Raw genomic sequence first — 18,198 nt, 5'->3', positions numbered from 1 at the left:
TGGCATTTACCTACAGCTTGCTTTGATTCTGCTGGGTAGATGAAAGATGAGTATAATAGATTTCGAAGACAATGCAAGATTGTTGTTAATTTTGGAGTACAGCTTGGAGAAGATTTATTAGCAACCAGACTATTTGGGATTCTTTATATGTCTTTCGAGAGAAAAGAGTTCTGCTGGGTTATGTACTCAGAAGTTGGAGGAGAATACCAGGGAAGAGCTTTATTTTTAGATGATGGTGTTGATACCATCTGGATGTGTATGAGAGAGGCAAACACATAGATGAGCAGAGGTCACATTCAATAGTCATGGAGAAGGATTTGCAGGCACAATTACTATTTGAGTGGAATGCAAGTTTTCTACACTTGGTCCTTTGTAAGTTGGATTTGTTGATGTTTTCTTTGCACCTGTTTTGAGCTATACTGTAGGTGAGTGCAAAGCTAAAGTGCATCTTGAATCCAGGGCTTGGATAGTAATTAGAGATTTTGGATGGAATGGGGGAATGAAAGCTTTCATTCAGCAAAAATATTCATAACATGAACAGGAAAAGTAGTAAGTATAGAACCAGCCTGAGCAAATATATCTCTCATCCTAAGCGCCATTGTGAGTTTGAATCTCACTGTGGTGGATGATTTTAACAGCTTTTAGGTGGAAATTGTTTTTTGCCTAGTGGGAGACCACCATCCTTATTGAATGTCATTGTTTGAAAAAGTACCATATCGTCTTTAGAGCAGGAATTCCAGATTATTTAGCCCTTACCTCATCCACTATACTAGAAATATGTGATAAGTTTAGAACTTTTCATGGATGGAATTCATGTGATATATATATATATATATATATATATATATATATATATATATATATATAAACTGTCATGCATTATAATATATATATAAACTGTCCTACTATGGCCAGACAAGCAGGACAGTCAATATCAGAATTTCTGAACACATGGACTACATCCAGTTCCAACTTTACAGCCACTCTGGACCATGCTATTGTCACCACACGATATGCTGGAAGAAGGCCACTCTATTACACTTCAGCAGAGACAAAATATGAGAGGCTATTCCTGGAATTTGCCTCAATCCTAAGAAACTTTCAAAACCTTAACAAATTTGGGTGCACGAAACTGTTCCAAATTTGTGAAGCACTCATCTTCAGATCTTCATTCCAAAGCCAAGACCACACAATTTAGCCCACCAGGAGGTACCATTTAGGACTCCAGGCCCAACTTTGGTTACCTTTCTTCAGCCTCATCATCCAGTATCAGTGCCTGCATGCACACAATATGTGTGCACACAGGCACTGAAACCAATGATGGCAATGTAACATGGCCAAATATCGGAAGTATTAATTAAAGTTATTATAATTGATATTCAATTAATATTTAATTTTATAATTAAAAAATAATAGTGAATAGTCAACGTATAAGCAGCCTTTCTACCAGAATCAGTTGCCTTAGTATAGTGCTAATGTTTGGGTTTAGAATTAGAACAAGAATATAATTTCTTGTCTATTATAATTTACTTGATACCTAAATGAAAAATCTTAATACAATTATCTCACATCCAGAATATTTTAAAAATACAATTATACACTATTTTACGATGTCTCTGTAGCGCAATTGGAAGAACGATGGTACGTTGCTCCCTTAAATTAGAAAAGGGCCTACATTCAATTCTCGTGGTGATGGGAGGAATCTTTATATGGACTTTCTCCATTGAAGGTGAGTTAGCCGATCTCATACAGAGGTAGTGGGGTTTTTTTCTCCTTGAAACTTGTGTTTTTCATCCTGCATACAGACAAATCGGCCCTTCAGAACACACACAGTTTACAGACAAAAAAATACTAGTTTTGGTGGGCGTTAGATGTCGTTGATGTAGATGATTGGTAGTACAGGTTCGGTGTAGTGGTGGAGAGGGAGAGTTGTATAGTAGGCGTCCTCCTGCGGTGAGTTTTCGGACTCCTTGGAGGTGTCACGAATAATAATAATAATAATGTGATTTCTGCATTAATGTAGCTTTGGTATCTTTCAGGGTCTAGCTCCCATTGAGGAGAGAAACACCTTAGAGATACAATAGAGGTAGAAACTGGTCTGGGGGGGTGACCCTTCCCATAATGCATGGCAGTACACATGATTCAAAATAATTTTAAAATATGGTGATACACCATTTTACTAATATGAAAAATATATGATTTCTGTGTTGATTTAACCTTATTATCTTCCATGATTTAGCTTTCATTGAGGAGACCTCAATAAAGGTCAGAACTGGTCTGGGTAACAATCTCCTCTAATGCATGGCAATACACATGTCTGAAAGAAAATGAGCTTTGTATTAAAGAGATACTAAGGCAATTGATGCAAAGTCAGCAGTCTCTATATACAAGTATCCTAATCGCTGATACTTCATGCAAACTTCATTTGCTTATGCTTCAGTATAGGAAAGTGAATCACCATTTCAAGTGATTACAATAAAATATCATGTCTATTATAAGTTACTTAATAACTAAGTGAACAAACTTTCTACAGATTTGAAATGGCGGTTTATTATCATTCATTTAAAGTTATATTTTCAAAGCATTATTTAAAAAAAAAAAAAAAGGTGAATTATATTTAGTTCTGATTCCAGTCTAATAAGCCTAGCAAGATTCTGATTCTTATGATTCTGAGCTGTTGATTCCTTTATATTTTCATGTATAGTGCATAGTTATTTAAACTGTTGGCTTCATATTATGCTATGATGAATGAATAAAAATATTACTTAATAAAACCTAGCATAGTTTTCAGTTTTCTACCATGTTTTGCATTATTGATATGAAGCACTTTGTATCCTAATACATGTTTCTTACTTAACCCCCCTCCTCACAATAAGTGGAAGAAACAAAACAAAAAAACATATGCCCATTTAAGAACTGTGTGATCTGAGTATTTAACTTAAGATAGGATTCCTGATTAAAGTCATTTTCTTAAAAAGAGAGAGAGAGACTTTCTACAAAGAATAATAAGCTGCCTTGCTTCTTGAGTAAGAGTGATTTGTCTGTTAATTTGGTAGTTACATGTCATAATCAATCAAATCTCATTCTTGAACTGTTAAAAGCAAAATTTATTCTTCTTTGATTTATTTCAGTAATGACAGACTATGTACAAATGAAATTTTTACTCAAGAAAACAGAAATCAGGCCTTCTCAGTTTTCCACCATTTGAAATTAATCATATGTTTCAAGTTACCTCTTTACAAAGGTACTTCATCTCACCCCCCACCCTCCTCAAGCATATTAATCTCATCCACCACACTACATTTGAAATTCTCTTTGAAGCGCCTACCAGTATAAGTGAGAAATATTGTACATGTTTAGTGTTTCAAGAGTAGTATTTCAAAAGTATTTCTTGTTTTTTTTTTACAAATTTAATGATAAATATTTAGAGATGAATATTTTGTGAAATTATGATATATTCAGTTATTACTTTCTGCCAGTTTCTCTAATTTTTATGAAGCTTTTATTTGGCATGTTTTTTAGCTCTTCCATATATGGGGAAAAAAAAAAGAGCTGTTCTCTTCTATATGTGTCATTTTAAGCATGAAATTTTCTATGAATAAGAGAACATACAGTGATTGGAACTTTGACTCTCTTTTTATTTACTATTTCATGTTTTAGATACCGTCATTCTTCCTTCCTTATAATAAAATAACCACTCATCTCTGATCTGGTAAGTGGCTTACCAGAGTGGTCTGAATTACCAAAGTGGCTTTGGTAATTAAGACCTTATGTTTACTAAATATTGCATTACAGTCAGAAAAACTTGAAAGACTTTGAACCTTAAATAAACCACACACATATGAGAGTTGTTGTCTCAAAAGAAATTTAACTTACTTATAGTTTAGTGCACTGAAAAAGTTAAACATGTATGCATTATTGGGGTACATGACTGTTATATACTACTGATCATAAGTAGATAATATATACTTGCAGCTTTGTTCATCTGTGATGCATTAATATGCATTATTTGTAACTGACACTGTGTGGCTTGCACATTTTAATCTTCCCAGACATTCTTTGATTCATGTACAATCAGTGTGAAAGCTAAGTTTGGTTGCTTTTTGTTTTTCAATCATTACTCACATGCATAATTTTTTATTTGTTTTTTAATTTGACATTGTAAAGAATACAATAGATTTTTTTTCTAAATGTTTATCCTTGTTTTGCAGTATACAACTCTTTATAAATGAATTTGGTGCATTTGGGAAATACTTCTCTGCAGCTATAAGATCAAGTATTTTTTTCTCCTGGAAAATGAAATTGTATTTTCAAGTGACATTATTTTAAATAGAACTCTATTTTAACTAATATATCCAGTTTCTGTCGTGCATAGTCATCTAGGAGAAAGTCAAATTGATCTACTCCCCTTCCAAGCCAAATAGTATGGTATTTTATAAATGTTCATCAGATGTAGTTCTTAAAAATTAAATTAAATAACTGTTTATTTATTTATGCTGCATTGCATAAAAAATGTTTACAGTTAATGACACCCATTATACAGGTGTTATCATTGATTTAACCTCTTTGTGATGCCACAATTAGTGACAAACCATTAATGGAATAACAAATTGTTATTCCAATGAGAATTATTCCCATGAATGTCAGTAACCTCCATTACAGTCATGATATTGAGAAATATTATGCTTATCAGTTTAAATTATTTTCTTTATTTTGTTGAATTTAATGACTTGTAATTCAGATTTTTGGAATAAGGGGATTAAATATTTACTACTAAGTGAAATCTAAGGTTCTATCAACTTTGAACTAAGTTGCTTTATAAAGTACTGATAATGAGCTTTATACACACAATTAAAGTGCATGCATTAAGCTTAATTAAAATCACTGTACATATTAATTCTTCTCCTACTTTAAATTAAAACAAATCCTGTGTTGATTTTAAGTGAGAATAAATAATTAATCTGTATTTGTTATTATAAGTGTTATTACTTAGAGGAGGTTTAGGCTATGAGATTGATGATATGTTGAATCCCCATTTGAAACTGTAGTTTGAAACAATGTGATTCTTAATAAGCATGCTGTCTGTGCAGTTTGACGGTGAGAGTGTATTACTATAGTAGAGGAAGCAATGATAATGTTATTGGCCCTTACTTCAAGCAATAGGGAATAGCAAAGTATTGTTATTAATGGGTGTTTTAATGTAGGAGATACTGATATCTAAGGGTTTTTTTTTTGTTTGATAAGAAATAATCATAATTTGAAGCATATGATTAAACGCCTGTGTAAGTGGCGTTTGCACGTATAGTGCTAGGTTGCCCAAAGAAAGCAGTTCTCAGTTCAAATCTAGTTGCTGATTAGAGGAACTTTTTTTCCAAACCCATTCTTTGACTAGTTCCCAAGTTAGTTGATCTCTGGCACAGGTAAGCAGATTTTTTCTCCTGGAAACTCAGGTTTTGTCATCATGTAAACTCAAGAAAATCGGCCATAGAAACCCCCCCCCCCCCCACACACACACTATTTCAGACAGTAAATACGCTATGTTAGAGTTAGCAACCATGAGATTGAGGCACTGTTTGCCATCTCTTCGCCAGATGCTATTTATAATTAGTGATAATCTTGGACCAGATATTTCTTATTGGCTACCAGTGGAGATTGAACTCCCCCCCCCCTCACTTTCCATTAAGCTAGATATGGCTAAATGACCTCACTTACTCTCTATAAAGAAATAAAAGAATTTAGCAAATTGCAGCAGATAAATAAGCAAGCTGGATGGAATATTATGATTAATAATAAAAAAAAAAAGCTTTTATAGAGGGGTAAGAAATAGGGAGCATAATGGAACTTCTGCTTACTCTTTTTTACCCATCATTAAGAAAATCATCAAGATTTTGCTTAATTTAGTGATTTAGGAGGAAGAAATTATTGGTCTTAAACGACTTGGCAGTTGTTGTGAAAAGGTTGAAGGTAGGGATGATATATCTCCCTTGGCAGTGAGCAGTTGTATATCAGGCTTGATCATCTTCAATGAATTGTCGAAGTTGGGAATAGTATCTTCTGACTGGAAATTTGTAAAGGTTCTTCCATTTCATAAGATTCGTTTATTGCATAAAATTGGTCAACTATGGGCAAATTAATCTTAGTGTTACAAATAAGTAATGAAAAAATTAATTAAGAATCATATCCAGGATATCAAACTATAATGAAGAAAAAATTATGTTCTTGTTTTAATCCTGTACCCAAGTGTAAGCAAACAAAGTTTCCACATGAAATACCTTCACAACTAGGCTACTTGTTTATAGAGGCATTTGACTTCACATCGATTGCCTTAGAATCCCATAATGCACAGTATACTTCCTTTCTATAATGTGTATTGCATCCAGGAAGATACTGAGATTAAATCAGTGCAGAAGCAGCATTTTCTATAGTCACGTATTTTCAAGTAGCCTAGCGTGATGATACTTTGGAGCATGCAAACTTTGTTTACATTGCATATGTTTGAGTAAAGGATTAAAACAAGAATATAATATACATGTATACTTTATAATGAAACAAAAACACTTTCTGAAAAATATTCAGGATATCCTTGATAAGATTACTTGCTATAAGGCATGGCATAGTTTTGTTAAGGAAAAATCAAGCTCATCATTTTTTTTTTTTTTTTTTTTTTTTTTTTTTTTTTTTTTTTTTTGGAAGGGGTGATAAAAAGGTCATCAAGAAACAGGCCCTGATCAAGGTAATGGTTGTGATATGATTTGTTTGGATTTATTTCAGCAAAAATCTTTGATAGCATTCCACATAAGACTGTGCTGATTAAACTTTTGGTCTACATGTGCAATATCAGAAATTTCATCTTACTTAAATGAATGAGGTGACTAATTTTCAATCTTTTATTTAAATATAGCATAGATTTTCATTTTATTTCATGTAGATTTCTTAGCTCTTTCTCAACTTAACAGCAAATTGATGAAATTTATGGTTCAGCAGTTAAATGCCAGAATAATTCAAGAACATTAGAATAAGATCAAAGTGCATTTTTTATTCAGAGGAGGGGGGGGGAATGTTGATATGACAATATACATCTGACATCATCAAGACATAGAAACATATAGTAATACTTTAAATTAAAAAATTAGGCAGTGAATACTAAGCTTCTGCTGGGAATGCTTAAGCATATACTGATAATTCCAAGACTGTTATTTCTATAACAATTGGACATATCATCCCCTCGTAGCATCATCAAGACATGGAAATATATAATAATACTTGAAATTAAAAAAAAAAAAAATATATATATATATATATATATATATTAGAAACAAGTTAGGCAGAGAATATTAAGCTTCCTGAGAGTGCTAATTCTAAGACTTATTTCTTTAGCAGTTTGGACATGTCATTCATATTTTTGAAGTTGCATTATAATAACATAGATTTTTATATCACGTAGCCTGGTAAGGGATCTCAGCATGTAATTTCAGTTTGGTTCATTTCATGGTGAATGACTTACTTCTGTGGAATTTCAGGCCTCTAAGAACTGAAATTACTAGATGGATGTCTGGATTTCTTTTTAAGCAGTACGACATGAAAGAGCTATGATATATTTGATTAGTTCTAACTGTTAATCTGTCTTATTTTGGAAGATTTAGAATTGTAATATTAGCAGTCAAAAATGTCATACCATTATTACTGTGTTTTTTTCTAGTATTAGTATCATATTTTTGTGTATATCAATACATCCTCATGTATGATGTACAGCTTAATTTCAGAAGTTAAATTCGTGAAAAAAAAAAGTGCGTGTCTGTAGCTCACCTGATATCAGCAATACCCTTTGGTTGGAAAGTACAGGGTTAAAATCCTGTCTGGGATGTGAAGAACCTTTATAAGAGCTTTGAAGAAATAAATATTACGCCTATAAAAATAACTAATGAAGAGGTCATAAAAAGAGTAGAAGGAGAAAGAAGTCTGTTAAGGAGGATAAAAAGAAGCAAGGGAAACTGGATTGGACATATTCTGAGAGGGAATGGAATCATCAGAGATGCCATCAAAGAAAAAATAGACAGAAAAAGACCCAGAGGAGGAGTAAGGAAAACAATGCTAGATGACATGCTGAATGGAGACAGGTACACAACCTTGAAAGAGAAAGCTCAGAACAGAAGAGTGGAAGAAAAGTTTCTGCCTCTAAAAGAAGAACCTGCTGAATTGCAGAATACTGAAGAAGAAGAGTGAGTGAGTGGAGTGGAGTGAGTGAGAATACTGTATATATCAGAGGAGTATATTCAGGGCATGTGGTGCACATCCATGGAATAGCAATATCACTGATATTATAATTCTGCATTTATTCTTGTTAAAGACTCCCCTAATTGTTTCCTGGCTTCACATGATTCCTAAAATTAATATACTACTTGAAGAGGACACTTTTCGACACATACACATTGCATCACATTCACGTTAATAGCCTGGGTGGTTAATCACGAATACAAACACCTTTGAGCCCTTTGAATAGACGTACAGATGTCAAAGTAGTTCAAATTCTTAGTGTTCCAGTGGTTTTAAACCACCCAGAGGATAAGGCAGGGTGTGCCCTGAAATAGCACCCAGAAACTGTGATTGGTTATTGTGTCAATCACTCCAATTGAACGTTGTCATGAGTTGCTGTTTTTGTTTTCTGAGTTTTATCTGTTTTGCGTGCGTGAAGTGTGAACTGATGTTTTTAGAGCACCAATATAGACAAGTTTTTTATATATAATTTATAACATTTTTGTCCATATTTACAATGTGAAACAATGTTGACGATCTACTGAATGTCCCATTTTCTGCCAGAGCTTTTGTGGACTGTATGATTGTAGTTGAAGGAGGTAAGCCTTGTTCTCCTCTGCCAAATTTACTGTTATAATTTTATACCTTCGAGTAATTCAAATATACCAACCAAATATAGCATTTTTTTTTCATTGTTGTTTTCTGATATATCTTAAAACAAACACATTGTCACCCACTCTATGCAGATTTGGTTACAAGATAAATTAAAGCTTTCAGAGTTATTCTACAGTTAATTTCATTGGACCAATTAAGATGAATGCTGATGTGCTATGCACTTTTAAAAATTTCATACATCGATAAAATGCAAGCATATGGTCAAATTGACATTCATTTTGTAGTGCGGGTTGCACGAGCTACATACCCAGCCAAAATGGACATGCGATATCACTGTGATATATATATATGTTAGTATTCAGGACTTCCATGAAATCAAAAAGGGCCATCTTAGACACTCTTATACCATTTCTGAAATTCATTCACTGTCTGCACTCTCACTATTTTCTCAAACAATGCATTCCATGTTCTAACCACTCCCATGTGAAACTACTAATCACTCTTACCACTTCCTTTCACAATTTCCAAGGGATAACCATTGTCCTTTTCCTTCCCCCCTGTTATGACAAAAAAATCTCTCCATGTCAATACCATTCAACTGAAATATCGCAATCATATCATCCTTATGTGTTCTATTCACCTATCTCCGTAGATTGGAAACACTCAGTCTGTCCTCATAACATACATTTCACAGTCCTGATATTTTTGTTATTCATCTACCCTCTCCAAGCTTACTTCATCCTCTTCAAATTCCATTGATCAGATGGAATCTGATTAGGACTTCGTTCATCAGAACCATCACCTTGTTTTCTCTGTTGAGTAACATTTTTTCTCAGTGTTGCAGCAGTCTTCTGGGTTTCCTTCACCACCTTTGCACTGTATATCTTCCCTCCCACCCACCCCCAGCTTAAAATTTCCATTAATTGTGGGCCTGGTTGGCCAAATGGTTAGTATACTCATCCTCCAACCAACAGGTTGTTGGTTCGAATCCCTCTGTAGGCACGGATGTTTGTGATTGTCCTACCTTGTGTACTGCTATAACCTTCGATATGGTGCAGTATGACCTTTGCTGTCCTTGCATCATTAAAGCCATAAATCATCATCCATCACTCTAAGATCCTATGCCTCCTTCACTTTTTCCACTGTAGTTCCACTAATGGAATATACAGCCTTCAAGCTGTGGATTAAATATTTCAAGACCTTATTGTTTAGTTGTATTGAACCAAAATCCCCATTTGTTTGCCCATTCCAGCTTATTCAAAACTCGAATTCATTTTTCACTACTCTGCATGCAGAGTTGTGAATGAAACTCCGTGCTCACATCCTCCTTATAGAGCTTCCAGGGATGTCCTTTGGTTCTCCGCTGATTTCCCACCATTTGCTGTAAAACCTCTCCAACATTGATCCTATAACAACCCATTACTAACTTGTAGGTCTCTGTCATATCACCCCCTCTTCCTCCTATCCACTAAATTCTGTAAATTGCATCTTCTCAACCTTTCCTCATATTCAACATTCCAGAGATCAGAAACCCTTAGTAAGGTCTCTCTGGACTCTTTCCAACATCTCTTTGTACTTTTGAAAACCAGGTGACCAAATTTGTGCACAGAAGTTCATCTGTGGCCTAATCAAAGCCTTATATAATGGAACAAGAATCTCCTTACTTCTACAAGTCAGTGTCCTCCGCATCGTTCCCAGAATTCTTTGTGTTGTCCTCACAATTTTAGTAGTATGTCCCCTCAATTTCAGATCCTTATCCGCTACCACCCAAAGATCTCTTATTTCCTCCAACAATATATCCCCACCAAGCATAAATTCTACATCTCATCTTTGTTTCCCAAATTTTAAAACCTTACATTTTGCAACATTGAATTTTTATCCTCATTTCTGTGCCCATTCACTCACTTTATTCAAGTTAAATATTGTTCCACATAACAGTTGAACAATATAGTTCTCAGTGCTGAGCCCTGTGAATCCTTGCTTCATCCTGTTACTTCTCCACCATACACAACTCTTTGATATCCAGTCCATATATCTGATATCTAAATCCATAAGCTGCAACATAAATATAAAATTATAATGTGGCACTTTGTTAAATGTTTTTGTAGAATCCAGAAAACTGGCAGTACATGCCTTACTCTCATCAACCACCATTGTTACTTCAGAAAAGCCAGACTAAATTAAACAAGTCTTTGCTGACCTTCATGGATAATATTACTCTCATCTGTCCAAATTCTGTATATGATCCCTTACTCATTTGTCCAAAATCTTAAGTTTGATGCATTGAATCTATAGTTTATGTTTCCAGTTCCCACCCTTATTCACTGACACTGTCTTTCCATCCTTCCATTTCTTAGAGGGAGAGTTTTTCATCAGTGCTGTATATATATAGCTTGACTTCCTTGTATTGGATTTTACACTAATATTAAGTAAATGATGTACAACCTTAGGATTGGATAGATTGATAATTAGCACTACTTGTTCTGTTTCTGATGTCAAAATTATTATTATTACGTAACACCTCCAGGAAGTTCAAAGACTGATCGAGGGAGGGCACCTACTCTACAACTACCTGCAACTACAACAACGCCCATCTACTGCCTACCACCACCACCACTAGTATTTCCACAGACAGTCACAAACATCCATGCCCATGACAGGATTTGAACTCAGTCTTTTGACTCTAGAGCAGATGTGCTAACCAGGCCGGTTCTGGGACATTAGCAATGTTTCTTAATCAATTAGTATGCCATTTCTTGGAGTTCAGCTACTTCTGGTGGATTTTGAGAAATTTTTATCCTACAATTGTTGTTGAGGGGGGGGGGGGGGAGATTGACTAAAGAAAATAAAAATCCATGCATTATTAAAGTATTTGGCAAGTTTTTTTAATTAAGTACCTCTTAGATTCCTTTTGTACATGGAACACTCCTAGACTCTGGCTTTAATAAAATCCATCGAGGTTTCACTGAACTTTGATATTTGGAACTCTCACAAAATTTTTCAAGCCATCTCAATTTTTATTTCAAAATTGGAGGCTAATAAAATATTTCTCTGGAATGAATTTTAAAAAATTTTAGCTGGAATGAATTTAAAAAATTTGGTATTTAGGCAATTAAACTTTTGTTGGATTGTTTGTGGACCATATGTAATTGCAAAATTAGACAAAACTATGCAAACGTGCTACAACTTGTGGCAGAATCAGATTTTTACAAAAGATTCATCACTGTTTGCTGGCTTTTTGATTATTGTAAATTTGTTGCAGACATTTTTATTATAACTGCACAGGGATCTCTGTGGAGTCTTCAAATTCATAACAATATCTATCATATCTCCTTAAGCTTATTCATGGATGAAGTACTCACTACTGCATCTGGTAAAAGTAAAGAACCTAGTCGTCATGCTATTGCTAACTACCTACTTAAACAGCTCTTAAATAATACTTGATATGTTTCTGTCATATCCCCATTTATATCTCTCGGCTAAACTTTGGAATCCTTCAGTATGTACGCTACTCGTACAGAGCAATTTATATACAAGTCATCATTTTAATCAATTACCTGTGAATCCTGTGCATCACTTACTCATTCTGAAGAAACCTAGGCAACCAGATCTGTGCACAATGTTCTCACAAGTATGAGTGAAATGCTAAACAATCAAATATTCAATACTGAGCAATTTCAGACTCTACTCTAAGTAAACAAATTATAGAACTTGTTTAATCACATATGCTTGGCTTAGCAGGTTTTGGTCATATCTGAATACAGTATTTAGGATACAGTAATTTTGAGTCTGATTCAAGACTGTTTGATGAAAGATCTCTTTTTTTACTATAACCTGGTAGGAACAAACAATTTGACAGGTGATAAATACAGTATGAAAGAGAAAATGAAAGTATTGCTGAAAGAAGTGAGAGAATGAAGAGCATTCTGGTATCAGGAGTCTGGAGAAATTATTTATTGATATGAGACCTAATACTGAGAGTTAGGGAAGCTAGATTATTATGGGAGAAATGGTGAGAATCTGCATATAAAAGTGACTAAGTTATGCAGCTGTATTAATAACATGAAAATGCTTAGTCACAGAGGTGATTATGATGAAAGGATGATTGTATGTTTGACCCGTTTAGATTTATTAACCGGTGCAAAGTTTGTATAAGGGAAACTACAGAGTTATGAACAGGTATCTGAAAGTTGTCCAGCTGTGCCATGCAGACTACATAGGTGAGTATACAAAAATGCACAGAAGTAACTTGTGTCTACACAAATGCCAGGAGTATCAGAAACAAAGGGGTTGAGTTTGTTGTCTTAGTGAATATGGTTTAGCCTTAAATTATTGGCATTAATGAGACCTGGCTCTCAGAAGTTGATATACCCACTGATATTGAATGTAAAGGATACAGTATTTTTAGGAAATATAGACAAAATTGGAGATTTGAGGAGGCGATGGTAATAATATCAGATGATTTCAGTCCAGTTAGGTTAGAAAGCTATGATTGCAACATTATTAATTATTTTCCATGTAGTTTGAAGCTGTTTGGTATGAAATGGAGTCAAGCATGATCAAATATATGGTGAGTGCTGCTACAGATCCAGTGAATTGGTTGCTGGTGATGATGAAATGCATAGCCAAATAAACTTAGTGAGTTTCTACACAATTAATCATCATTAGTGAAAATGCTTAGTCACAGACTTTGGTTATCAGACTTTAGTTATCTGAAAACGTGATAAATTTAGTTTAATCCTTTATCCAAGTGTGCAAACAAAGTTTGCGCCTGAAAATATCTTCAGGACTGAATATGGTGTTGTACTACCTTACCGGGGTCAGGTAGTACAACACCGGGAAACTCGTAGCAAAGGTGGACCAAGCTAACAACACTCCTATCCCAGTATCTCCCATAATGCAAAACACATCTCCTTGCAGATATGTATAATGTTATGCATTAATGGATTGGCAACTACCCAGACTAGTTTCGACCTTTATTGAGGTCTCTTCAGTGGGAGCCAGGCCCAGAAGTGGAGATACCAGTCAGAAGCAATTCTGGGCCTGGCTCCCACTGAAGAGGCCTCAATAAAGATCGAAACTAGTCTGGGTAGTGGCCAATCCCTTAATGCATAACATTATAGATATCTGCATGAGATGTGTTTTGCATTGTGGGAGATACTGGTATAGGAATGTTGTTAGCTTGGTCCAACCTTTGCTACGAGTTGGCTGGTGTTGTACTACCTGACCCCGGTAAGGTAGTACAACACCATATTCAGTCCTGAAGATATTTTCAGGCGTAAACTTTGTTTGCTCACACTTGGATAAAAGATTAAACTAAATTTATTATAGTCTAATCAAGTGAAAAATAAAATTTCAACATCCTTCTCTAAATCCAGAGTAATTTAATAAAAAAGGTGGCACACCTTTTGGCAACTCCTATAGGTAAAGATGACCTTGCTATTGCTTCTGCCTGGTATCTCCACCTCTGGGCCTGGCTCCCACTGAAGAGACCTCAATAAAGGTCGAAACTAGTCTGGGTAGTGGTAGAGGAAGTTTCAGTAAAAGATGTGACTGTTCTGCCTGTGGTTGGTGACAGTGGTCATGCCATACTGACCTGGGAGGTGGCTAAGTGTATTGTTGGTGTGATGCATATACCAGGTTATGTGGTATTGTGTAGTGTAGAGGCATTCTGAAGGGTTCAGGGACTCCATGACCTCGGGGCACCATGTAATGATAAAAATAATAATATATTGGTTAAAGGCATTACAGATTGGCTCCCTAACTGGTAATTAATTTACGGAATTAACAACGCATATAAAGTAAATTAATTAAAGATAACTTTAATGAATCACTTCTATATTTCGACAATGTCACATTGTCATCTTCAGGATGACACTTCCTGAAGATGACAATGTGACATTGTCGAAATATAGAAGTGATTCATTAAAGTTATCTTTAATTAATTTACTTTATATGCGTTGTTAATTCCGTAAATTAATTACCAGTTATGTCTAACCAACGTATAAGTCTTACCACTAGATTGGCTCCCTGCATAATACCAGCAAGTTGTGCATGGGGGCATCCCAGAAAATAATCATAACCTTTGTTGTTGTTGCAAAATTCTCTTCTTGGTATCTTTCTCTACTATTTAAATTATTTGTTAATGATATTTTGTGTGAATTGACAGGAGATCTTCAATGATGAAAAGTTGGGAAGAGGTATAATGAGTGATCATGATAATTCCCTTCATGAAGATTTAAATGGACTTTTAGCTTGGATGAATGAGTGGGATTATAGTTTTAATAGTAACATTAATAAGTGCAAAGTTATATGGCCATGTGCTACTAGGAAGTGGACAAGATTTCAGACCTTGGTGGGGAGAGGATAGTTGACAGTTGCCTGAAGTTCAGAGGTCACATCAGGCAGTGCAGTGTTGCATTGCTGCTATAAGAAACACACAAGTGAGGATAAGGAGGCAGTTGTGCCAACTGTATAAAGCAGGCATCATATATTGGCCTTCGTTCTATACGAGGGCCAATATATGATGAGTGGTAGCGTCACGGGCCGCACACTTTTAGACAGAACTTAAATAAAAATAAACTCTGCATTTTTTCAAGGCAATAGTTATATGTATTGCCTTGAAAAGGCAATACATATAACTGCTGGGAGAGCAATATAAAATACTTGATTGATTTAAATATAAGTTGTTAAATTAAATTTAATTACATATTTCTGGGTTTTTTTACATGTACCACAACTTAATGAGAACACTGTGGGCATTCATGTACGGCAACAAGTTCATCAAAGTCAATTTTCAACGATGATGGCGATATTCGTAACAAATTCTGAAGGTTGTCATCGGTCAGTCAACTTCTTTGTGACAATTTAACTTGCAAACACACAAGGCACTGTGGTTTGTTGTCGTTATTGTTTATAAACAGAAACTCATTTTCCCATTTCTCCTGAAATAACCTGTTTTCTTCACACATCTTATTTCTTACTCATAATACACAAAGGCTGAAGTAATTGATCAGGGGGACACAAACTGCAACAATGACACTGTTAATTGTGAAACTGAGTCTCTGAAACTGATCATTGTAACCAGAGCAGAGCAAGTGACTTTCAATGATGCGTTACTCTGGAGCACATAGAAATCTACTACTCCCAGTACTGCAACTCGCACAGAGAAGCAGTAGATTTTATAAATTGAGTAATCTTTTTTAAAGCAATTTTGATTCTGTGTTGAGAATATAAATTGTTTCCATCATCAAAAATAATGAATATAACTAGTATATCAATCAGAAAATCTGCATTCTAACTAAATTGATAATACATATAATTTAACATAGTTTTTATCCTGCCATGGGCCGCACAAAATCATGTTACAGGCTGCTTGCGGCCTGCTGTTGGCCACCTATGGTATAAAGCATTGGTCAGAGCATACATGTACCATTGCAGTCATTTTGTCACCTAGTTTCCACTGTGATGTGGAAACCTTAGGGTTCGAAGTTCAGTAAATAAGGCAGCATCTAGAATAAGGAATGTTGGTTATGCGGGAGAAGTTGGGAGAATATAATGGATAAACAAAAAAAAAAAAAAAGGTGATATGACAGAGACATTTAAGTCAGTGAGGAAGATTTTAACAGAGAAATGCATAAAAGATTATATATAAAGTGCAAGGTGTGAAAGAGAGAATGAGTGGATTGCATTGCTAGAATGTTATGAATGCTGTGAGTTGGGGAATGAATAAGTTTAAAGTTAAATATGATAGCTTATTGACTAAGACCTTCCAAGATTGAGTTTTTTGACTCCACAGGAAGTCATTATCATCATCAAATTCTTGATATGTAACTTCAGGAGGTGTTCAGAATATTATGATAATGCTACATAAAAAAGTTACATCATTACTAACTTCCTATTGATCATTTTACTCCAAATTGATTTTTTATCTGTCAGTACTTGGGTCTTATATTTCGGTCTTCTAAGGCATTTCTTACTGCATCAATTCACCTAGATTTTGGTCTTCCTCTGGGTCTTTTTCCTGCCATCCTGGCAAAAAATGCTTCTTTTGGTAACCTCTCCTTTACCATTCTGAAACATTCCTGAATGTTAACAATGTGAAGTTCTTTCCTAATATTCTCATTTTAGTATGATATGGTTGTTTTTAAAGTTATTCAGTCTGGTTAGGGAATCCTGCTTCTGTTGGATTTAATTGGGTATAACATCATCTCCAAAAAGTGAAGAGCTGAGATCAATATCTCCACTTTTGATATCAGATTTTAATGAATCTTTCCTTTGTAATGTGATCCATATAGATGATGAATAGCAGAGTACCCTTCTCACACCTGATTTAACAGCAAACCATCTTCCTGTTCCTCCTTCATTCCTAACTGCTGACTAACAATCAAATATAGATTGTATTCCTCAATATAATATCCCTCTTACTGCATATAACTGTCTCATTTTGAACTTCTTTGCTCTTGGTACCTTGTTATATGTCTTCTCCAGATCTGCAAAACTTAAATACAGATCCTTGCTGTATTCCCATAATTTCTCAACTATTTGTCTTAAAGTGAATATCTGACAACTTCAATTTACTTAACTCATCTTGTTCTTTTCTAAGCTTCCCATGCACAATTTTCCTTAGCCTTTTCTCAAGTAAGATCCATAAATATTACCAGGAATTCCTCTGTAATTCCCACATTCAGTTTTATTTCACTTTTTATAGACAGGTGCTCTCAAATCATCTAGAATATGATCCCCCCGAGCAGTTTTCCTGAATTATGCAGTGTAGTCACTAAAATATTTATATCTCCATATTTGAGCATTTTTGTTCAAATATCATCTGATCCAGCTAGGTTCCTGGTCCAGATTGTATTCCTCAGGTTGTGCTCCAGAATTGACACCCATCCTGTATCATCTATATAAACTTTTATATTCTGCTGGCATCTACCCAACAGCATGGAATCAAGCCCACATCAAGTCTGTACCCAAAAAAGGGCAACAAAAGTCAGCCATCTAACTATTGTCCCATTGTTCATCAGTATTTTCAAAAGTGATAGAGAAGGTTATCAACAACCAGGTTCATTACCTGGAGACTCATCAGTTAATTAGCAATACCAATATGGATTCTGCCATTCTCGTTCTGTACCCGACCTCTTAGCTAATCTCGCCTACCTTTGGATTCAGGCCATGAAAAGATTGAAGAAACTCATGTTTTCACTCTAGATATTTTTAATGCATTAATCGAGTTTGGCACCCAGACCTCCTGAACAAACTGTTATTTTATGGTCTCACTTTCTACACTGATTGCATTGCCAGCTTCCTCACTGGTTGTTCATTGTGTCA

General features: G+C 34.8%; 2 protein-coding genes across 3 annotated transcripts in view; both read left to right on the top strand.

The window, feature by feature from the left end:
* The window catches only part of oys (lysophospholipid acyltransferase 6), a 325,432-nt gene extending 320,657 nt beyond the window's left edge, over positions 1–4,775 (top strand). Inside the window, exon 14 of one of the 2 annotated variants that reach the window (XM_090411054.1) lies at positions 4,212–4,775. In XM_090411054.1, the coding sequence (XP_090267180.1) occupies positions 4,212–4,329 (118 nt within the window). In that variant the 3' untranslated portion in view covers positions 4,330–4,775. The remainder of the gene's footprint in view (positions 1–4,211) is intronic. The other variant, XM_090411053.1, reaches the window with a different exon arrangement.
* Positions 4,776–6,772: 1,997 nt separating this feature from the next.
* LOC150094654 (NPC intracellular cholesterol transporter 1-like) overlaps positions 6,773–18,198 on the top strand; it is a 56,490-nt gene continuing 45,064 nt past the window's right edge. The window contains exon 1 of the mRNA XM_090411057.1: positions 6,773–6,868. Within this exon, the coding sequence (XP_090267183.1) occupies positions 6,860–6,868 (9 nt within the window). The 5' untranslated portion in view covers positions 6,773–6,859. The remainder of the gene's footprint in view (positions 6,869–18,198) is intronic.

This window comes from Typopeltis vanoorti, chromosome 21 (genome assembly GCF_054136105.1).
Source record: "Typopeltis vanoorti isolate ZY-2024b chromosome 21, IOZ_Tvanoo_1.0, whole genome shotgun sequence".
Classification (NCBI taxonomy): domain Eukaryota; kingdom Metazoa; phylum Arthropoda; class Arachnida; order Uropygi; family Thelyphonidae; genus Typopeltis; species Typopeltis vanoorti.
Note: the sequence above shows the minus strand (reverse complement) of the source record. Positions and strands in the feature narration are given on the sequence as shown.